Raw genomic sequence first — 23,588 nt, 5'->3', positions numbered from 1 at the left:
GTCCAGGTACAGGAGCACCTGCAACCCTGTAGCTTAGATTGGACACAGGGCTGCAGCCATACATCTGGTGAAGACACATGGGGATAGGAAAGAACAAATGGTAGGATACGAAACTTATTGATCTGTCCCTTGAATGCAAAGCAGATTAATAGCCTTTGTGGTGGTGGGATTGGGACATGAAAGTAAGTGTCCTCCATCTATCCATCTATCGTGGTGAACCACTGCTGCTGCCTGAAGAACATTGGTCGTGCACAGTATATGAAATGGCAACACCTTGAGGAACTGGTTGAGGCTGCGAAGGTAAAGTATGGGCCGTACACCACTGTCTTTATTTGGAGCTATGTAGTATACTGAATAAAATCCATTTAGCCATGCTGACCATTTTACTGGTTCTATAGCAGCCTTTTCTAGAATCACTGCTATTTGTTGTGAGGGTCAAGAACAGGGCTGTAGGATCTAAGGGTCAGGGGCAGGCTGCCAGACGTTTTTCACATCAGCAGCTCAGTTACTGGAAGTCTCATTTTTAGAGTTATAACTTGACATTGCATCTTTCAAAAGAGACGGAAGATGAATGATAATTTTCAAGCTGTTCATCTAGTGTAGAAAAACATTTAAATACAGATAGACCCATGAAGGTGTCCCCTTTGCTGTAGTTGAATCTCCCATGACAGTCCCTCTCTGCTCTTCACATGTGTGACTGACTGTGAGCACCAGTGGGCAGGGGCAAGGGTGCTATGATGAAAAATATTCATATGCAGATGTATTTGGTCCTTGTGACATCACAAGTTCCACAAATTCCAAACAGCCATTTCAACAGCCTAGTTTAAATAAATGCTCTTTTTCTATTAAGGAGGAAGATTTCAGTTCTGAAACTTACAGTATGTTTTTATAGTACAATGAACTCTTATATGTCAAAAGATCAAGGAACATTTTATGTCTCATGTCATGACCCCTTTAATTAATTTCTGGACTCCAAAGATGGCTTGGCTCCCTTTTTTTAACACAAGTCTATAGGCTTTTTTCACCTGTTTTATCATCCATGAGGTAAAAACTGTATGTCTGATCTATTAAAGTAATAGCACAGTTCCTCTCAACAAGCCACATGATTAAAGGTAGGCCTTTCATTCATGTCTGTAGTGCAAATGGTATGGGACAAGTTGTTTAAAAATGTAATTGTTATGATAAGAGGTTTGTTCTTATCACTTACCCTAACTACGATTAATAGTAAGAGTGATGTCTGACTTGTCAAAAAGCATAACGTTTTTGTAATCTTAAAATTCTCTTAACCAAATTTTATACTGATATTTGAGCAGCCATGCAGTCAGGTGCAGATACTGCAGCAAGTCAGAAATCTACACACTTATAAGCTGATGTTTCACAGACTACTCTCAAAGTTGTATGGAAGCAGTTTGGACACATGTAGAATTGTATAGCACGCTGATCTTTGTAATAATTCACTTTGATTAAGTAATTATGCCTAGACATGCAACATATCCCAGCCAACCTGTGTTGCTGTAAGTGGCGTCTCTGTGGTCCGAGTGAGAGGGCAGCACGTGTTTTTGTTTAGCGAGAGCAGATAAGCATGTAGAGGGGCATAGAAACTCAATCCCATTGCATGAGAGGTTCTAATAGAGCACTTGTCTAGTCACCTCTAATTGTTCTTTTTGCATTTATGTGAAATTCTGCTGAAACCGTCCTGACACTTGTGATCAGAGTGGACACTGTCAACTCTGCTGCACAGGAAGACCCAAACTCAATAATCACAGGGATGCCGGTTCTGGAAGTCCAAACAGGTCTGAGATTTTCCTTAACTTCTCAAATTGTCAAACGCAAATATTACACAGTCCACTTAAAGGGGTCATACCAAACATATAATGCCTTTTTTTTTTTTTAACTAAGGTCCACTTACAATTTTAAGTCATGAATTAGTTTTTTTTCATTATCACTTTCCACCCTCTCTCTGGCCTTTACAATTAAACAGAAGTCATAAAACAGACTTTGTAAATTCCTTTTCACATGTGAGATAATTACAGCACTGTTCTACCAAACAGTTAATGTCAAAATGAAATGATTGAGGATCTTGTCTAAAAATAATCTTCAGCTGCTTATTACTTCGGGATATGAAGAGTAATAGGTGCTACACACATCTAGGAACAAAGTTGGACATTAACATATTTTATGCACCATTAGTTCTGGTGTTTAGGAATAATAGTATCTAAGACCTGTGACAGTTTACAGGCCAAAATAAGAGAGGCCAACTACTAACATACATGCATGCATGCAGCAGTGCAATCCCTTCATCAAGGTCAAGCGCAAACCATGCATTTACCACACAAGACGAGAATACAAGAAAATAATTTTATTGTCAGATACACTTTAAAGTGCCTTAAACACAACATGCCAATCAGTCAATTCAATTACCAGTGATAATGAGATGCTGAGAATATTTTCAAATGCATGTAGTCTTTGATTTGTAAATAAAAACATTTAAATATCACTGTGACACACTATCTATATCCAGGATTCACTTAAAAATAAAAACACATGGGTTTTAAATGGATGAGCGCATGCCACTCACAGCTGGAGCATTTTATTGGTATGGTGTGTCCCTGTGTCACAAGTCATTTGAGGTCTTTTTTCTTTCCCAGCAGCCTGTTTGGCTTTGTTGATGAGCTTATGCAGGAATGAGAAAAAGAAGAGCAGATTATCATATTCTCCTTTGTACTCTGAGAAATAGTGGTTGTGAAGGTCCTTCAGGAAGTAGTAAATGGCCTCTATGGTCGCTAGGTATGTGTCCGGACATCCTTGCTGGTGCCGCCAAAAACAGGTTCTTCTGCTCTTGAGCTCCACAGTTGGTAAAGCTGTAATAACAGAAATAACACCAGTTAACTTTAATCACGTTTGAGATAAATAAACAGATAAAGAATTGAGAGTTTGATGGTATTAGGGTTGTGCGCCTATCAGAACTGAATTGAAAATGCCTTTCCATTTTTATTTGAATCCTGAGTTTGAACTGAGCTAGCCAACCAGATGCAGAACTGTAATTCCAATTTTAATTTAAGAATTAAAATGTAATGACATTTTAAGAAGTTCAATCAAACATGAAAAAATTATGTCTGTGTTTATAGTTATTTAGAGAAACAGTTCTAATCAGTTTAGAAAAAAATTATTCTACTAGGTGAAATTAATTATGTAACTATATGATTTGCTGCACAAGACTTGTGTTGGAATAATGAAATGAATCTATTGTGTAACTGTTGAATTTCTTTAAATTGCAATTCAGTAAATTTCTCTTCCTATCATTCAAATTCAAATTTAACATCCTGTCGTGTGGCCAATTCAAATTCACACTCATTGAACCTTGTAGACGTTCATCTGTGATGATTCTGGTGGTTTGGTTCCATGTGCTGTCGATGAAAACGACTCTTTGAATTGGACAGGTGTGTGTATCAGCAGCTGCGTCACTCTGTTTCTCAGCCTTTAACCTCTTTGTTTTCGGCTCACCATCGGAGCTCTCTCCACCTGCGGAAAAATACTCCCATAACTGCTCAACCATCATGGCGTCTGGACCGGGAAACACCAGCACGATCTGTGGGAAGAACGGTTATCTGTATCACTGAGACGGTTTGAGCATACAGTGAGATTTTCAAGGATTTCTACTCGCTCACATTTTCTGCAGACTGGTCGAGCTCCGGGATACAGGGGTAGGTGTAGATGGTGACGTCCTGTGGAGCAAGCAGTCTAGCCTGCACTGCGGTGCTCTTTCCGTCTGTTTCATTTGGGTGTTTGATGATGTCAATCTTCACCGGAAGCTGTATTATTTTTTAATATTTGTATTTAACATTTGTTATTGATAAAATTTTTTTTTTTAAAAAACACAGGAGACAGAAACTCAACACATACATACCAAATCAACATTTAACCCCTACTGATATCCCTCCCCAATCACCAACCCCACTCTAACCCCCAACATTACATAATAACATACATAATTAAACTAAACTTCTCTCTCCCCATCCCCTCCCTGAGAGTCCCCAAAACCGACAATTAACTACCCCATTTTCTGAAAAACAAGTCCCCAAATCCCAGCCTTCTACATGCCACCTCCTCGAAAGCTGCCGCCCTCCCTATTGTGCAATAGTAAAATATTTCTGCCTTAAATTCTTCACTTTCACACATTATTTTATGGCTCTCTGATTAATTCACAAGCCCTTATTTCTCATGAAGGAGATTGAGATTGAGACTGTGTGAATAAACCCCATTTGCATTACATGGCCGTTAATTGATACTGGAGACCTTTGCATTCACAAAATTAATAAGTTTATACCTTGTTTATTTTTCACAGGAGTTTGGCGAAAGTCTCTTTAGACGGCGTGCACATCAGAAGTGATTCATCTTCACAACTGAATGACACAAGTGCTTTTTTGTGTCCTCATCAGACACCATGCAGGGAAAGACGAGGCTGAATCCAGCTTCAAATGTTTGTATTCAGTAAAAGGGACTCGGTGTTCGAAACTACACAACTCTAATCACTGGCGAGTGAAATGTTAATTTAATTATTGAAAGTGCGGCATAATTTTATTATGCCTCAATTTACTTGTTGCCAGTGGCTAATAACAGACATTTTTTGGTTGCACGGTGAGTATTTACTCGCATATGGGAGTGATTTATTCACAATGAAGAGGGCTGAGTTAACGTTACTTACCTCAAAGGTTTGTCGTCGTCCTCAACCAAATATGGAATACTCCAGTGCAGATATCTGCATGTGCGTGAGTTTATGGCAACGGGTGAGGAACTGACTGGCGTGCACGAGAGCAAAACACAGCCTTTTATTTGATGTTATTATGAGACTGAGAAGTGCAAAACAAATTCAGTTCATTATGAGACCGTGGCGGGGCAAATTAGACTAGTCAATTAATGGGAAACCCTGCGATTGGATTAGCTACACATGTGCTGGACTGTCATATTTTTGGCTGATGCAGGACACTACTGAATGATGCGCATCAGAGGGGATTTAGAAGTGGGTATACACAATGCAGACTTAAAAAGAAGTGGGTATACGCCGTATACTTGCGTATACCCTGCACTACGTCCCTATAGTAACTTAATCCATCCAATAAAAGTATTTCTGAACCTGTACATTTCCAAAATCTTAAAAAGATAATCCCATACTACCATATCAAGTGCCTTTTCACTCAAGTGAGATGGCAGCAACCGGAGTCTGATCATTCGCCACTGATGACATGATATTGATGAGACGTCTGATGTTATCAAAAGAGCTACGGCCACAAATAAACCCCACCTGATCTATATGTATAAGAGGTGTCATAACTTTATTTAATCATTTAGCCCAAAGTTTTGACAAAATTTTAACATCTAGCAGGATCAGGGAAATTGGACGGTAACTCTTAAACTCGCTTGGATCTTTGCCCTTTTTAAGAATCAGACTTATCTGGGCTTGTGTCATGGTTGGAGGAATCTTTCCATTCTTTAATGATTCCATATAAACTTCTAACAAAAGTGGAGCCAGTTCTATAGCATAAGATCAAAAAAAGGCCCCGGAGCCTTTCCTGTAGGCTTAATTACATCCCTAAGCTCCAACACAGTTATCTCAGAATAAAGTTTTTTGCTCATTCATCAATTTAGGAAGTTTTAATGGTTACACAAAGTTTCTAATATCCTCTTCAGTAGACAAAGACGTGGAACTATAGAGATCAAGATAGAATTCTTTAAAAGCATTATTAATATCAATGGCCGAGTTACAAATTTCACCACCAGCGGGAATGGTTGAAAAAGACTCTTTCTGTTTTATATATCTAGCCAAAAGCTTCCCTGCTTTGTCCCCCGACTGCCTTTGTATGACTGTCTTGCCTCAGATAACAAAAACTCCACCTTCCGCGACAAAATAGTATTATATATGCATTTAAATCGGGTCAATTCTCTGAGGCCATCAGATGACATTCGGCGCTTCAGCTCTGCCTCAACATTTGTAATAGTCCCTTCCAATTCTACGAGTTCTCATGCTTTTGAGAATTTTTTGATGAATGAGAATAATGTATGATTCGACCCCTAAGAACCGCCTTAAGTGTCTCCCAAGCCACGCCCACAGAAGATACTGTGGACCAGTTGGTCTCCATATAGACATTAATTTCAGCCTTTAGCATTTATTGGAATTTGGGATTTTGCAAAAGGGATACATTAAAGCGCCAACTACATGATTTCCTTTTCTCCATATGTGGCAACATCTCTAAACTCACCAGGGTGTGATCTGAGACTTAAATATTTCCAAATGAGCAATCAACAACAGATTAAATGAGATTAAATAATTCCCTCATATAAAATCTATTCTAGAGTAAATCTTATGGACTGATGAAAAAAAAAATCATAGTCCCTACCAGATGGGTTCAAAAGTCTCCAAATATCTGCAAGACCAAGATTTTTACACATTCTGAGATGCGTCAATGTTGGTCTAGGGAGCTTGCACACTTTTGCTTCACTATGATCAAGGACTGAGTCCATCAAAAGATTAAAGTCTCCTCCAATATTATATAATGAGGGGTGCAAATGGCTTGCAAAAGCCCTGATAATCAACGTTAGGTGCATAAACATTAGCCAAAATAAGACTTTGTCCCTGAATTTCTGCTAAAACAATAATGACTCTTCCTAATTTATCTTTCAGACAAACATTTATTAACCTCTAACTACATATCTATTCATCTGACTGTAACATAACTTTTATGTACTGTATGAAGATGGAAAATGACAGAAACTGACAAGTTCACCCAAAAATTTTAATTCAGTCATTATCTACTTGCTCATATTGATCCAATCTCAAGATGTTGTAAGACTTTTCTTTCTCCATCAAACACAAATGGAGATGCTTTGCAGAATATTCACTGTGCTCTTTTCAGTACAATTAAAGTATACAGCGAACAGGATCTGTCAAGCTCCAAAAGGATAAAAGTCACCATTGTAATATCACAAAAAGTAGCCCATACGATTCATGCACTATATTCCAAGTCTGGGCAGTGGTGGCGCAGTGGTTGAGGCTCTGGGTTACTGACCAGAAGGACGGGGGTTCAAGCCCCAGCACCACCAAGATGCCACTGTTGGGCCCTTGAGCAAAGCCCTTAACCCTATCTGCTCCAGGGGCGCCGTATCATGGCTGACCCTGCACTCTGACCCCAGCTTAGCTTAGCTTAGCTGGGATATGTGAAAAATAATACATTTCACTGTATATATGCATAAAACTGTGTGTATAATGTGTGACCATAATAAAGAATTCTATTAAGTCTATTGTAGTTTTTCTCGAATGATAATTATTTTTTTCAAAACATAAACTTCAGATCTCGGAACAATTAGTTTCTTGTTCACCACAGATTTTAATTTCTTATTAATTTAAGCAAATTGCATGTGTTTTGGCACATGTGTGCAAAATAGTCCAATTGTCAACAATTTGCACATGGCTTGATGATCAAAACTGATGAGTTGATTCTCTGTGAAACTGTCACTCTTCACAACATTCTTTCATCATGTGAGCCATCACATGGAAAATTATCCATTCAATTATCAAAATCTGTCAGACATGCATGTATATGCCATAAATATCTATGACTTTTTTTTATTATTGCATTTTTATTTTTTTTCGCATGGATGCATTTTTTGGCAATTTTCTGTTCACTATATATGTAAGAAATTTACATGTAAGAAATGTGTAAAAATTGACATGCAAATGTGAAATTTCTGTTTACGTGTAACACTTTGCTACAAAAATACATTTACTGTATTTTACATATGTGGAAGGCCGGAGGGCGGGGCCGGGTTGTGATTCTACACACCCGGTCCCTTATCAGGCTAATCAAGCCTCCGAGAGGGATAAAAGCCGATGGCAAATGGTGGTGCAGGAGAGAGAGATCGTTTACGATCGTTTGTGTGTGTTTAAGTTAATCATTAAAATATGATTTCTATTGTCAAGCCGGTTCTCGCTTCCTCCTTTCCATTGTATGCTTTACAACATACAAATTTGAATATCCATTTTCTGTGTACTACAGTATTATACAGTATTGACTTTTCCAGTGTGATACACAACAGCATTTATCTAGACAAAACTGACCTTCTTGTATAGTACAGTAAGCAGCCAGTGTCAACAAAAAAGTAGAACAAAAATGAAATTTGTATATAACAAGCATTTCCAGGTTTGACTGCCATGGTGAAAAAACATCTAAACATTTTGACCAGTACGGCTCCCACGATGTCAAAAAACTTTTCATTTTGGTGGCATTGGCCAATTTACTAACACATTAACTAGGTTTTGAAGCATGAATTAAATGTTTTGGGTGAGTTACTACAAACCTCAGCTCTGTTTGTCCATACAATGCAATTGAATTTTGGCCAAACTTTGAAGCTCCAAAAAACACAAAGACAGCATAAAATAATTCCATAAGACTGGTTAAATTAAGTTTTTCAAAGAGATCAAATTGATTTAGGGTGAGAACAGACTGAAATGTAACTCCTTTTTCACAGCAAATCTTACCATTGCAGTCTGTAGGCACAATCATGATTACAAGCTTGATTACACTTCCTAGTTCTTGATGCATGCGCATAGTGCCAGGAAATGTAATCAAGTGGTCAAGATTTTGAGAGAAAAAGGAGTTCGATTTTGGACTGTTCTCACCCAAACTGATCATATCATTTGTGAAGACATGGATTAAACCACTGGAGTCTTATGAAATGTTTTTATGCTGCCCTTATGTGCTTTTTGGAGCTTCAAAGTTTTAGTCATCATTCACTTGCATTGTATGGACTCACAGCTGAAATATTCTTCTAAATATCTTCAAGAAAGTCTTAAACATATGGGATGGCATAAGAGTGAGAAAATAGTGAGGGAATTTTCATTTTTGAGTGAAAATAAGGTCTGTTCCTCTCACAAAAGTTATTCATATGGTTTGGAATACTGTAAAGTGCATGTGTTGTATTTTTGTCATTTGTGGATCTTGACAGCCCCTAGTACTCACTATATGTTTTCACTGTTTGGAAAAGGCGGTATTAACTTCCACAAAAGATCATCATACAGGTTTGAATGACATAATGAAGAGTATCGCCATGTAAAGTTAAATCTAATTGATTCAGACTGAACTGCTACCGTTGTATAGTATGAAGGAAAATTGGTAAGAATAAATGTTGCGTTCAAACAGCCACTGAACCAAAAAATCACCTTTACAAAAAATCATAACTAACACCTAGTCGACTAGAACGCTCCCGTTGTAATCAGTGTAAACAGCATATCACGTTGCTCGCGCTCAGTGTAGAGACAGTTTCCAACACAATTCATAGGGTTTATAAATGTTTTGACGGACCTTGACGCTCGGTACGTCCTGTGACTCCAACCCGACCAATGCACAGCAGCTGTAGCAGTAGAACATACGCGACGAGCCGCATCGCGAGCACTTCAACCGTCCGGCGCGCTGCGCGTCATCCAGCGGGGCGTGCGAGGCGAGCAGCAGACCGCTCAGAGAACTCCTCTCCTCTGTTGGGCAATCCTGATCCGACATCACCACCGAACCGAACCAGTGTGGTTTAATGTGGTTTTTAACTGTCAAAATGAACCCACATGTGCACTATACACCGGAAACACTTACACATAACAGGAAGCAGGAAGTGAGGCTGGTGGTTGCATAGAAACAGACGCGGACGTTGCGGAGAGTTTGAGATGCAGACAAGCCGATTTGTTCACTGGATGAATTTATTCAATCTCAAGGACTTGTGAGAGTCCAAATGAGCCCTTAATCATAATTATAATACTATATTAGTATTCAAGTGTTTACCTTTTCTTTCTTTTTGCCTTTGTAATTATCAACGTAGCTATCACTATTATGAAGCACCCCAAAATAAAGACAAAAAACGAAGTAAAATGTGCTTAAATAAAATGAAGCCTATTTTGCTTTGTGACAATTAATCCCCACATCCTCCCCCAATTCTCATTAATGCAAAATAATAAAAAAGTAATTCATGTAATGCAAAATCTATGTTTATTATTTTTGTTATATGAAAAAATATTTAGACATAAAATATCTATTTATTTAATTTATACATATTTAAATAAAAATCTGTACAAATGGCCATATTTTGATGAGAATTATAATAAATATAAACCTAAATAGTAAAACAGCCAAACTTGAGAATAATGTCACAATGCAAATAATCTTAATTGTCCTAAAAGCTGGTTAATTGTTTTTTCCTTTAATTTCAAGATGAAATATGAACAGAACATGGTTTTGTAAGATGCAGTTGTTGTTGTAGTAGCAGTATCCTATTTAAAAACATTCTGGATAACATTATAATGATTTGTCAATTCTGTACATTAGTTGTCATATCAATAAAGCTAGATTGGATTGAATTAATCAGTGGGAGTGATACTTTAATTATTTCTATTTTTCAGGTTGAGTGGCCAGTGACATGTTTGTAGGATGATTCAACATCTCATAATCACTCTGGGATGATATATGATGATCTAAGAGCCAGAGTCCGTTTCCCAGTGACATCAATTAATCTATCACCAAAGACCTGGAGAAGCTTTTGATTACAGTGAAACTATAGCCCAATGGGGGAGATTATATGTTTATGCTCGTATTCTTTGTAGGTATGTTTTAAGCTTTAACAGGTTCATTCCATTTAGATTCAAAACTGTGATACAACATGTCCACATCTATTACTGCCAGAACCTGTTATGCTTTTGATTTGATTTTGGCTCACATCTATGAACTCATGTTGTGTGCTAAAGACTCACACAAAAATCTAATATTTTAAACCAGATGAATTAAAGAAATATTTGTAACTATTTGAATGAACATTTGCTAATAATCTGTTAAGCATTAGTTAACGTTCTAAATGAAAGTTATACCTGTGGCCATGTTACTTGTTGCTTTTATATTGTGTGTCCTTGGGTTGACTCCGAGTGGGTGGTTCCTGGGTTCTGTAAAGTTTGAAAATACATGTTGTAGATGATTGAAGATTAAATGTTTGGAGACGAAACTCATCTGATTGATCTAAATCAAACTCTTTAACCTCATAAATGAATTATATAGTTTTTAGTGTGAGTTCACATCAGCTTAGAGAAACTGTGATTATATGTTTACATTCAAAGCATGTTACAAATTATCTGCTAAAACCAACTTTGCGTGACTTGGCAGATTTACCTCGCACTAACTTTGTATGGGTCAAGAGTTATTTGGAGGCTTGCTGTGTGTGTGTGTTTTCTGTGTGTGTGGGTGTGTGGCAGTTGGCCAGCACCCCTCTCTCATTCACCTTAGAAAAATAAATATTATTTCAGTCAAATCCCGTGAGCTGATGCGCTAGCCAAAAAACAAGAACATAAACACCAGACAAAGACACTTACAGTACATTTGAGGATTTTAACTTTAATCTCTGTAACAATTGCAAAAAGTGAAACTGAACTGTAAAGCAGTCAACAAACCTGGAACTACTTAATAGCTGTGAGGTAACAGAAATTGGAGAGTGTGTCAACCAATCAAAATCAAGAATTCGACAATAATGTCATATAGTGGCCTGGGTAGCTCAGCAAGTAAAGACGCTGACTTCCACACCTGGAGTCGTGAGTTCGAATCCAGGGCGTACTGAGTGACTGTAGTCAGGCTTCCTAAGCAACCAATTGGCCCAGTTCCTAAGGAGGGTACAGTCACATGGGGTAACCTCCTCATGGTCATTATAATGTGATTCTCACTCTCGGTGAGTTGAGTGTGGATGATGCGGAGAATAGCATGAAGCCTCCACATGCTCTAAGTCGCCACGGTAACACGCCCAGCAAGCCACATGATAAGATGCGCAGACTGACTGTCTCAAATGCAGAGACGACTGAGATTTGTCCTCTGCCACCCGGATTAAGGTGAGTCACTACGCCACTACGAGGACTTAGAGCACATTGGGAATTGGGCATGCCAAATTGGGGAGAAAAAAGGGAGAAAATCCCAATAAATAAATAAAAATGTGGTATAAGCATAATAAGTAATTACTATCCACAGATGAGCTCTCAGATTCAACAGAATAAACAGCCATCATTAAAACAATGAGTTTAAGATATGCAACTCTTACGTGTGAATAAATCAGAAGTCCCCACACAGTAGAAAGATATACATATTTTATTGAAGATTTGTTCTATAATCTTATAAAACACATCTAATTTCACTTTATTTTTTAGCAGCAAAAGAAAACCCTCCTGACACTGTGTGTGTGTTTGCAGCATAATGATACAGAACTCTGGTGTTCATGCAGATTATTCACTAATCATTTCAGTTCATCATTTCAGATTCATTCAGACAGTCCTCCCCTCTCTGATCTCACATAAATATCATAAATAACACATAAAAACACATGGACACAATCACATTAGAGTACTGAGTGATTGTGAAAATTAAGTATGGTCAGACTCTCACATTAAAGTCACTGTATCACTTTCATTGCATCTTTATTTTTCTCCATGAAATAAAAGTAATGACTGAGGCCAACATTCTGCCTAGCATCTCCATTTGTGTTCCATGGAAGGAAGGGTGTCATTAAGGGTTTGAAATAATGAGGGTGAGTAAATGATGACAGTGTTTTCATTTTAGGGTGAACTCTTCTTTTAAGAAATTAAATAGAGGTCAATTTTGTTTTCATGTTGATTTAAAATAAGTGAACTGCTATAATTTATTCATAGACATGTAGAACTGAGAGCTGGAAACACGAATGGAATGTTAAAAATAAATTAAAAGAAAAACTTTGCAGGATGAATTTGGCAGATATGGACTTATAATTATATTTCACACAGTCAAAACAGAATGTGTTTGATATTTAAAACTGTTCAGCTCATTGATACAGACACACAAACCAAGAACACACGCACAGTGCAGTGATGTGTCATATTTAGAGAGATTGATATTTTGTATGAAATGTTTGAAATCATGTTTATATAGTATTTTAACTTTTAAATGGCTCTAATGATTGTGAAAGAGATGTTCTGTTCATACCTGTCAACACTCCCGTTTTTCCTGGGAGTCTCCCATATTTCACACCCATCTCCCACCCCCCACCCGTTTGGTTAATTCTTTCGGGAAACTCCCGTAATTTGTATGGCCCAAACCTTGTTATATGAATAATCACATCACTATTTTATTCAAAGGTTTTCCAATTGCCAGATGTTGTATGAAGATCCTACTCACACCATCGACACCTCACACAAATTCAACCCATTTGTGACCTCAACTTGGCAACCTACAACCCAGTTGCGCTGTTGATATCTGCGCAGGTTGTAGACGCGGGAAGTTGAATCAAACGTCACTGGTAGATGGAAGGTGGTGCTCAGGTGAAAATATACATGTAAATTTAACAACAGCTTGACGGAAGAATTGAATTTCATATCTCGAAGCCATATCGACAATGGCCACGCCTTTTGCAAAATGTGTCGCACTGATTTTAATATCGGACACGGTGGGAAAAATGACGTTACTCAGCACATTAAATCACAACGGCACAATTTGTATGTATTTAGCCTGTCTCTGCCATCCAGCACCCCCCAAGGTATGGTCCTGTTTATTTTCTCTGAAACACAAAAATGCTTATTACCATTCAAAATGTATAGCTGTGTACAGTGCTGGTTACACACAACTCCAAATATTTATGTTATGTATTATCAGTGTCCATGTTCCTACACACCAGAGCTTTATGAATATCCTGCATATGAGCTGCAAAAAACAAACAAACAAAAAAAATGTGTTATTGACTATTTTGATGATTCTGTGTGTTTTCTGCTTGAAAAAATGTGCACAGGAATTACACACTCTTCACATTTGACAATTATTCTTCCTCGCTCTCTTTCTATTGATTTCACTTCAGACAGAGAATAATCTCACATTCATCACACCAGACAGGTGAAACCCAAAACAAATGCAGTAATATTGTATAAACAGCTTGTGCGACCTCACTGCATCTATGTTTATAGATTTGGACATGTGGTGGCTTTATGCCAGTTTCTTTTAATCTTCATTGCACTTTCGAGGGATGAAGTGAGAAGCGATACTTTCTTTCCTTGTCTTCTTTCCTTTCAGTGGTCTCCCCTTCTGTGACAGAGAGATGAACATCTCTTTGCCATTTTTAATCCATTTCACAGATGAGTATGCTGTGTAGTAGTTTTCTAAAAACAACTCTTTGAAGTTGCAGCTGTCGTTATAGTCTTTCTGTTTGGAAAAGGAAAAAAATGTGTTTTAGTTTCCCATCCAGAGTACAATTATGCAATAATCGATTGTACATATACATTCCTGAATTATGATTAATTTAATTTGCTATATTTAGAATTCTGATGTTTGTTTGCAGGACTGGATGGGTGTTACCTTGCCTTGTAACATTCCGGTGCGGTTCATGGAAATATAATACTGGCTCTTCAGTCCTTTTATGGCCAACACGCCACCCTCTGAAATGGTCCTGATCTCCAGAACACCTGAAACACAGCCAGTGAACCTGAGTGAGTGTTTAAGAAGACATGCACGTAGCAATACTTTGGGGACAAATGTTCTACAAAATGTTGTCAGAGGTAATTTAAATCAATAAAATCTCCTTTTCAGATAAAATGTTGGTTCATGCAGCAAGTAAATATGTGTTTTTAATTCTTTGGGTTGGCCTATGGTATTTAATATTAGCTTAATTTCAGAAAATTAAGTCAAAGTGATGTCAGTGTTTAGATAAGGGTTTTAGAGTGTAACACTGTGGCTGATTGCTTTTATAACAGCAGCAACAAAAACAAGAAAAAGATGCTGTACACTGCTGCTGCTTGCGAATATACAGTTAACAATATACAATTTAATTATATTATACAATTGAATTAGTAACGTTTCGGTCATGCGACATTCAGCAGGTATTGGTCGCATGACCTAAAAGTTATACTAATTAAATTGTATATTCGCAAGCATCATCAGTGTGCGGAAACTTTTTCTTGTTAATTAAAAAAAAAAAAAAATATTATTATTTTATAACAGCAGTAACAGCAATGAGAAACAACAACAGTGTTCATTAATAATCAGAAAAACTATTCTTCCGCCAGGTAATATTTTTCATTACCCTTGTAGGTTGTTTACAGTTGACAAACATTAATATAGAATATGTGGTCCCACTTAATATTAGGTGTCTTTAAATACTATGTAATTCATTTAAATACACGCAGCATAATGTTTCAACGTCCTGCTCGACCCACTCTGAGTGGGATCTGAACATCTTGAGGCCAGGGGGGGAGGTTTACACACACCGCACAGCTATCAAGTACCAGTTGGCTCCCATTACATAACTACATGTTGTTCTGCAATATTCTCACAAGATTCATATTTGCTCCTGCGCAGGTTATGGTATGGGAAGGTTTAGGAGTAGGGTTAGGGTATAAGGCTTAGGGTAAGGGTTGGAGTAGGGTTAGTGGTAAGGTTAACAGAGTAACTACAGATGTAATTAAATGCAGTTACTTTAAATGTTAGTACAATGCAACACACATGTACATAATAATTACATTGTATCAAATGCTTAAGTACATATTAGTGAAAGATACCTAAAATTAAGCTGGTCTGAATTTGTGGTCATAGCTGTGTGTTTATTGTAATTTTACAGTATAACAGCTTTGAACGTGGCCCAACTAATCAGAATTTAGAGTCAGGACTATCTTTTTGATCATTCCTAATTAATGGCAGGGTGTGCAGATAAAACGTCACATAGTTCTCACTAATCTCAGTGGATCTGAAGCACTATCACCACTAAATTAATACAAAACCCTCAACAACCTCCAGTTACATGTCACACACTCTGCAGAACAGGAGATATTTCACAGCTAATAGGTCTATTTGTTGTTAAGGACATGTTTAAATGAGTTACGCAACAGAAACAGTCACTGTTCTTGTGTGTGTTGTGTGTGTGTGGTATTGCAAGTTGTACTGTGGGTCTTTGCTGGGTTATGGGCAGGCATACATGCAGGTCTCTGAAAGTGTTTGGTTTATATCTGAGCAGTTCTAACAGTATAATAAGCTGCTGTCACGGCATGACTCTTAACAGAACCTCACAAACCGTCTGCTTTTTTCCCCCACAGCGCTGTCTGCCTGCTCTTACCCTCACTGATTTTCTTACATGCTCTCTGTGCGTGCAGTTGTCAGCAACATCTGGCTGTATCAATTTTTCTTCTTTTCAGCGCCAGCTGATGTAATGATTTTTTCCTGAGCACAGAGATGCTCGCTGTCACGCCAACACACATCTTTCTACAAGACTCACACATACAGCTCTGAAATTACTCAACCAAATATGTGTGGTGTGCCAGATTAGAATTATTCAATACACAATAACAGTAAATAATTATTAAAGTAGTTATTTAAAGTTATTAGAGTAATTATCATAGCGGTTAATTTTGACACACTGTCATGCTACAGACAGCAGTAGAGTAGGATCATCTGGTTCTGGTGTGAATGAGTTTGGATTCTGATCTGAATCTTATTCAATATTTTGGTCTCAGTCTGAGTTCTGGACTGGTTCTGATCTAATTTTTGTTATGGTTCTTGTCTGAATCTGAATTCTGGTTTTGATCTGAATCTGAGTCCTGGTTCTGGTCTTAATCTGAGTTCTTGTTCTGATCTGAATCTGAGTCTGGATTTTGTCCTGAATCTGAATTCTAGTTCTGATGGGATCTGATTATTTGTTCTGATTTTAATTTTAATCCTGGTTCTGGTTTTAATCTGTGCCCTGATTCTGGTCTCAATCTGAGTTCTGGTTCTGTTTGTGATCTGAATCTAAATTCTGGTTCTGATCTGATTCTGGTTCTAATCTGAATCTGAGTTCTAGTTCTTGTCAGAATCTGATTTCTGGTCCATGATATTATTCTTGTTCTGATCAGAATTGGAGTCTTGGTTCTGGTCTTAATCTGAGTTCTTATTCTGATATGAATTAAGGTTATAGTTCTGATCTGAGTCCGGTTCTGGTCTGAAGATGAGTTCTGGTTCTGTTTGTGATCTGAATCTGAGTTCTGGTTCTGATCTCATTTTTTATTCTGGTTCTGATTTTAATCTGTGCCTTGGTTCTGGTCTGAGTTCTGAATCTGGATTTTTCTGCATGCAGCTTCTACTATCCACATTAAAGACATGTACCATTTTGTATGGAGAGGTTTCACTCTCTCTGGCCAAGATCAAATTAACTCATTTGGTTTTACAACAAATCATGGAAAAAACACAATTAAAATAATCAAAATGTACTTATATTTTGACCACAAAATAATGTAATCTAACATAGAGGAACAAAAGCTAAAAATACTCCCCACAAATACAAACACATGCATTTGTTTACCTCAGCCCCTCAGCACCTGTCTCTCTTTATGCCTGTCACCCCCCACCTCCCCAATCATACTGCTACACAACTTGCTGATATTCTGATCAGAATTTTGACCCTCCACAATTTCTTCTACCACAGACATTGTTTGGTAACCCTTTTCATTCAATTTCATGAAATAAAATGTAATAACAAGTCATTGTAAACTTTTATACATTATATAATGCTCAACAGATCATTATTTAATGTACAATGATATAGAAATGTCATGCAAATTTTCATATACTGTATATTCATATTTGAATGCTATGCCATATAATGTAAAGATGCTGGCTTTGCCTTGGCTGAAAGTTTAGAACAGTTTTAAAAGTTATACAGGCCTTACATTCAGACAGACAGACAGAAAATCAAAAAGACAGGCAGTCAGATAGACAGACAAAACTCAGACTGTGATTTTTAGGGTGTTTAGGCTCTGATCGCTAGTAATTTCTTGAGTGTTCTTGTTGATTGCAGTAGCTAGGGTTGTGGCTGGTTGCTAGGCTTTTCTGGCTATTTGCTAGGCATTGGTGTGGTGTTCTAGCTTGTTGCTAGAAGGTTACCATTTTGGAAAAACCCTAAACCAAGTCTGTAGTATAACAGTAAGTTGGTTTGTCAAGCCAACATAATAATACTTGTTAATATTATTAATAAAAGCTATTGTAAAATGTTACCTATCTCCCAGATTTCCAGACATATAACTGCTATGATATACAGCCAAAAATCCTCTCAGAAACATGTTAAAGATAAGAAATCAGACAGATGTAATGATGCTCTTACTGTAACAGTTGTTGGGGTCCTGTGTTCCGTTGATGTTCCCATACTCGTCGACTGTGAGGAACCATTGTGTGCGACTGTAGAGGCGTCGGATTCTAACGTCCCCTCCTTCCATGTAGTCGTAGTTCCTGGAGTGGCGTTCGTGCTTGAAACAGTCGGTCACAGACAACTGACCAGCGACCCCCTCGCCGTCACACATGCATATACGGCTTAAGACCAGCACGACGTGCAACCACAGTCCACACAGCAAGTCTGGCAGTTTCCATGGCAGCGTCCATTTGCGCATTATACTGCGTTTCTCAAGAAGTTCATGAACCACATACTGAAGGCAAAACTGTCACTGAGGATCCTGCGATTGGATCCTCAAACTGTGGGAGATCTGGTCGTGACCCTGAACGCTCAGAATCTTTCCCAGCAAAATCTTCAGATCATAGTATGAACTCTGACATCATCCTCAGAACTCCTGATGTAACCGAATGTCCTCAGAGCTGGAAGAGGCAGCAGTGTGATTCGTTTCTGTAATTAATGTTAGACAACCCCTAAAACAAGCCCACTCACACTATTCCTGAACTGTCTGATCATGATGAAGTTACAGTAGACCAGTCCGCTGTTGCAGACCTTTCATCAGTTTAGTTGAATGAATCTTCTTTAAGTTGCAGTTCAGTTGTGATTCCCTCCTCACTCACCTCAACAACACATATAAACCCAGTTTAACATGTTCAGTGTCTTTAAATTTGTGAATGATAGGGATTTATATTCGTTGATGCCGACACCAATATCTTGGGTGACGATTACCAATTACCAATGTATTTCATTGTATGAAATTTTTATATTTCCATTATGTAATATATAATTTAATAATAGTCTTATTATTAATTTAATAGCAGTCATCCTTATTTGTATAGTGCTTTTCACTATTCACCACATTTCAAAGTAGCTTTACAGAAAATCATGCCTTTGTTTTAAAGGCAAATGAGATGAAAATAAAATGTACATAAAATAGATTAATTTAACTAAACAAAAATATGTTTTACACTTTTTTTGTTTAAAAAAATCGTAAACTGAAAAATATTCGAAAACAAAAGTATTTATTGTCAAGGCTGTCGATACATTTACACTTGACACTAGTTGGAATGACCACCTCTTTTAATTGGCCAAGCGGGTTTATCAGCCGATAATCTCAAAATATCCAAATATCAGCCGCTTAATCAGCTTGGTCAATATAATGGTCTATCACTACCTTAAATGCCAATGTATTTTTCACTATCTCACTATCTCTGTCTGTCTTTCTCTCTAGGCAGTTACTGCCAAACTCCCTTATAACAGAATTATATTAAACTGTCAGTGTGAAACAGAGATTAGTTTGAAAACAGTCTATTAAATCTACTCACATGTGTTTCCAGAATGTTTGTTTCAGTTCTGATAATTCCAGAGAAACTTTGTGTGGCACACAGAGAGAGTGAAAGTTGTGGGGCAGCCCGTCTGCGCTGTGCATCTTTTCGTGTTACTGAACGCTGTGCAACCTCTGATAAAAGCCTCCCGCTGACCTCACTTCTCTGCAATTACATCTCAGCCACTCAGCTGTCACTGGGAACTGGCGCGAGAGAATGAGAAAGAGAGAGAGAGTTGCCCTTTTCAGCAAGTCAGGTCTGAGAGAGAGCCATAAACATAAAGAGTGGCTGCTCTCTCTGAGGTATGCAGGAAGAATGCCAGTGAGATTTGCATGCAAGTCTTAGGACATTCGGGAGAGGGTTTTCTCCTGATTCGCTAGTTCTTTTAAGTTTCACTTGTAGTCTGAAAAGTTTTGTCTTTCATTTGTTGGTGTCTTACTAAAAACATCAAAGCTTGAGTTGAATTCAAAGGCTGATGGCTGAAACTGCAAGGGTAATAAATCTAACGAGGCGGGCCGCAATTGAGAAAGCTAAACAGAGGGCCATTTGCTGCTGGAACTGGTAATCTCTGCATAAGGTCAAACAATCTTTCACTTTTCCTGTTTGTATTTAACAGTCAAATTTACAGTTTTAACCACCTGGCCTCCACGGCTCTCGACACATCAAATGTTCCCAGTGTTCATAGCCCTGAGGGAGACCCTGCACACAAAGCAGAGACCATGTCTTCTGGACAGTTCACTGTACTCTTTCATTTCCCAAACGATGGCTCGTAAAGCGCCTGATCTGTTTGCTCACGGTCATTCGCAAACGCAGAAACCACGGACTTCCCTTCACCTTACAAATATAAACAAGTTTTACAGGGAGCACGCTATCTAAAGCTGTTCCTTCACACCTTTCTGTGATCCTGTAAAGTTTGATCTACAGAAAGTTCCTACTCAAATACACCAGTTGACTCACTATGCCGATATTCACCCCTTGTATTTGTTATTAAAGTCAGCATGAAGCAGCAGTCACAACATTGCTGTTTCCTAGAGGGGTTGTGGGAGGTGGGGGGCTAGGGGGCTTGTCCCCCCACCTCTAATGTTCCCCCAAAGATTGCATCTTAGTACCAGCCCTGATTTGAAACCCATTCTACTTCAGTAATGCAACATATTTCGTAAAATAGGATATTCAATGAGAAAAATGTTTACCCTTGGGCTATTGATTTGATGATGAAAACTGGACGTTCCATACCAGAGTGTAGCCAAAAACTAAATGTGACTTTGAAGTTGATTGTGGAAGACCATTGGCCAGCATGATCCAATTGAATATGAGCTCTTGGTGACATAAGCCGAAAAGGAAAATCATTTCAGAGGTAAAACAGGATTTTACATTTTGGTGTAAGTTTAATATGAGTATATTGTTCACTGCCAACCCGATCGAGTGAGAAATTTTAATAATATTTGAAGATGGCAAAATTTTACGATTTGGCTCATACAAGAATTTACAACTTTTACTCCCATGGAGAAAAATAAATGAACCAACGAACAAATATATTTTTTTCCCCTAACACAAACCTAAACATAAATTGTAACCCCTTACCCAAACCCTTAACCTAACCATGATTTTAATAGGAAAATAACTGTTGTGTACATTGTAAAATCTAACTAGGTGACATTGTCTAGTAACAAGTAAACTTAACTGAACTGTGATTAAATCATTTTTATTTAATTATTTAAATTGGGTTTTAACAGTGTCTAATACAGTGTAAACTCTAGGTTACCCATATGGCACATTGGATATACTCTGTAATTCTTAGTGCACATAAATCTGCACTTTTGTAAAGTACAATTGAGTAAAAAAGAAAGGATTAAAATTAACAAGCTCCAAGTTCACCAGTGGCAACATTAATCACCCTCATGGTGACGTCACAAAAATCTCAATTATCAACCAGCTACAACAATACAACAACAATAGTCATAAGAAATATAACTATAGACATTTTAAAATAAATACATTATTATTGTTCTACATAAGTTCCCTTGTTTTGACCAAAAATACATAAATTATTCAAGAGCAAGGGCTTATGGGTATTCCACACAGCCGCAATTTTGTTCTTGTAGTACTCAAAGCCATATTTTAATGAAATTAAATATTTTAGTTTTTGATTCCAAAATGTGACATTTCAAATACTGTTTAAGGACCACTTAAATGTTTTTATTTAATGACAATTTAAGGATTAAATTGAGAGTAATGGTAATTTAATTAAATCTAATAAAAATAGTAAAAACTTAAGCAAAAATTGAGTAAACATTTTTTTTCTCAAAGTCTGCTCCAGGTTATTGCTATACTTCAGTTATTTTATTGCATAAATAAATATGGATTGCGCAATAAAATTTGTTAATTTATGTTTCCTATCTGAAGTGTTTAATAGAAGGCTAGCAAAAATGTTATGCCTACGGTGCATCTATTTTAAATTCTGTTTGTTGATTGGTTTGATGGGAATAAAAGTAGTATCTTTTTGTACAAGCCAAGTCGTATGATATCTTACAATTTCACCATTTCGTACAATTTATTAGTAGTCATGAGAGTGTATTGGCACTGATGAATCGAAGGATTTATAATAAGTGCAGGAGCATATAGTAAAAAAAAGTGACGCCATGCGAGGAGCAGCTGTGTGAGTGACAGCTCTGCGCACTTTGCAAATATTTTTTTTCTCTAGATGTTATAATCCGGTGAGATTCGATGAACCCAGTTACATATTTGGTCTTTTTTAGATAAACATGGCAAAGAAGTCAAAATCCTCGGACTCTGGAGACATTAAAAGACAATTACGTGCTCAAGATGAAACCTCTGTCGGGCCTGCTGACCGGGGACTCGATTTGGAGAAGAAGTCCGTGGTCAGCTCTCCAGTGTGTTTGTGGTGCTGACGAGGGTGGTTGTTGACATGGAGGATCTCGCTGTGGTGTGTCGATCGATTGCGGTGATTGAGGCAAAATTCACAAAGTGCCGGATGTTGGGAGGCAGATTGATTGTCTGGAGTGATCGAAGAGGGAATTATCTGATAATCCGCTGGCGACCAAAGTTGATTTGGAACACGTTCTTGAAAAAATTGAAGATCTTGAGAATAGGAGCCGCAGGAATAACATTAGAATTGTTGGAATTCCTGGGCATGGTGAGGGCAGAGATGTTGTGAGATTTCTGGACGAGCTCTTCCCAAGTCTGCTCGACATGGCAGGCCGTGAGCTGGAGGTCGAGCGAGCTCGCAGGGTCCGGCTTGCGGATCAGCTGGGGGAGGCAGGCCCCGATTGATTCTGGCCAGGTTTTTGAGATCATCCGATGGGGATCACGTGTTGCGCAGGTCGGGGGAGGGCCTTCTTGGAAGTAGCACAATGTTTTTTTTCCTGGATTTTGCGAATTTGACGAGATAAACAGGATCGATTCAAGGACTGTAAGAAACACTTACATGAATGTAAGATCGCTTTTGCACTGATGTTTCCGGCCAAACTGGGAATTGATTTGAAGGATGGCCGCAAAGTATTTACGTCTCCCAAACAAGCACTGTCCTTCATAAATACATTGGAGTGAGTAAGCCATTTAGTGTTTCTTATGTGAGTGGATTGACTCGCTGAACATACACACGATTGTCTTAGGAAACTGGGCACCTTTTTTTCTGTTTGTGTTGGTTCCGCCAAGTGTCTGGAGTTTGTTTTGTGGAATAATCCTTCAAAAAACCTTTGCATTGACAGAGGATCACTCCACGTTGTGTCGGAGAAGCGACACTAGGGGTCTCTCTTGAGCGCCGATATATACCTCTGTTCTATAAAAAAAGGCCAATGAGAAGTTGGCAGACGGTATTTGCATATCCCGCCCCCGGACATTTGGGCATTTAAGCGGGGCGAATACAGGAGTTCATTCAGAACATTTCTGTGGTCGTGCATACAGTCTGCTGCGAGTCACATGCCAGTTCCTGTTTAATCCTCTGACGCTCTGCATGCTGTTGGATCTGACGGTGCATAACAGCGGCTTTCTCCTTCCTTGCACGGCTGTGCATTTGTTGCCCCTGGGCGC

At 38.1% G+C, this 23,588-nt stretch overlaps 2 protein-coding genes across 2 annotated transcripts; both read right to left on the bottom strand.

Moving 5' to 3' along the window:
• Positions 1-2,367: 2,367 nt before the first annotated feature.
• LOC127623262 (tRNA-uridine aminocarboxypropyltransferase 1-like) lies at positions 2,368-9,626 on the bottom strand. Its single transcript, XM_052097634.1, has 4 exons — positions 9,357-9,626; positions 3,669-3,812; positions 3,361-3,589; positions 2,368-2,861 (listed from the first exon to the last, which is right to left on the bottom strand). The coding sequence occupies exons 1-4, from the start codon at positions 9,549-9,551 to the stop codon at positions 2,575-2,577; spliced, it is 855 nt and encodes a 284-aa protein (XP_051953594.1). The 5' UTR covers positions 9,552-9,626; the 3' UTR covers positions 2,368-2,574.
• Positions 9,627-12,146: 2,520 nt separating this feature from the next.
• Positions 12,147-19,661, bottom strand: LOC127623263 (fibroblast growth factor 7-like). Its single transcript, XM_052097635.1, has 4 exons — positions 19,539-19,661; positions 18,151-18,635; positions 14,382-14,488; positions 12,147-14,228 (listed from the first exon to the last, which is right to left on the bottom strand). The coding sequence occupies exons 2-4, from the start codon at positions 18,431-18,433 to the stop codon at positions 14,028-14,030; spliced, it is 591 nt and encodes a 196-aa protein (XP_051953595.1). The 5' UTR covers positions 18,434-18,635; positions 19,539-19,661; the 3' UTR covers positions 12,147-14,027.
• Between the last annotated feature and the right edge of the window lie 3,927 nt (positions 19,662-23,588).

Source organism: Xyrauchen texanus, chromosome 29 (genome assembly GCF_025860055.1).
Source record: "Xyrauchen texanus isolate HMW12.3.18 chromosome 29, RBS_HiC_50CHRs, whole genome shotgun sequence".
Classification (NCBI taxonomy): Eukaryota; Metazoa; Chordata; class Actinopteri; order Cypriniformes; family Catostomidae; genus Xyrauchen; species Xyrauchen texanus.
This window is presented reverse-complemented; position numbering and strand designations above follow the sequence as displayed.

Bases quoted from the DNA above. Each gene is read 5' to 3' on its own strand.
- LOC127623262 (XM_052097634.1), bottom strand. From the start codon at position 9,551: ATGTCGGATCAGGATTGCCCAACAGAGGAGAGGAGTTCTCTGAGCGGT. The intron at 3,813-9,356 runs GTCCGTCAAAAC...AAAATAATACAG, and splicing joins AGGACGTACCGAGCGTCAAG to CTTCCGGTGAAGATTGACAT. The intron at 3,590-3,668 runs GTGAGCGAGTAG...TTCTTCCCACAG, and splicing joins TCGACCAGTCTGCAGAAAAT to ATCGTGCTGGTGTTTCCCGG.
- LOC127623263 (XM_052097635.1), bottom strand. From the start codon at position 18,433: ATGCGCAAATGGACGCTGCCATGGAAACTGCCAGACTTGCTGTGTGGA. The intron at 14,489-18,150 runs GTAAGAGCATCA...GCTGTGTTTCAG, and splicing joins GGACCCCAACAACTGTTACA to GTGTTCTGGAGATCAGGACC. The intron at 14,229-14,381 runs GTAACACCCATC...TTTTCCAAACAG, and splicing joins CCGGAATGTTACAAGGCAAG to AAAGACTATAACGACAGCTG.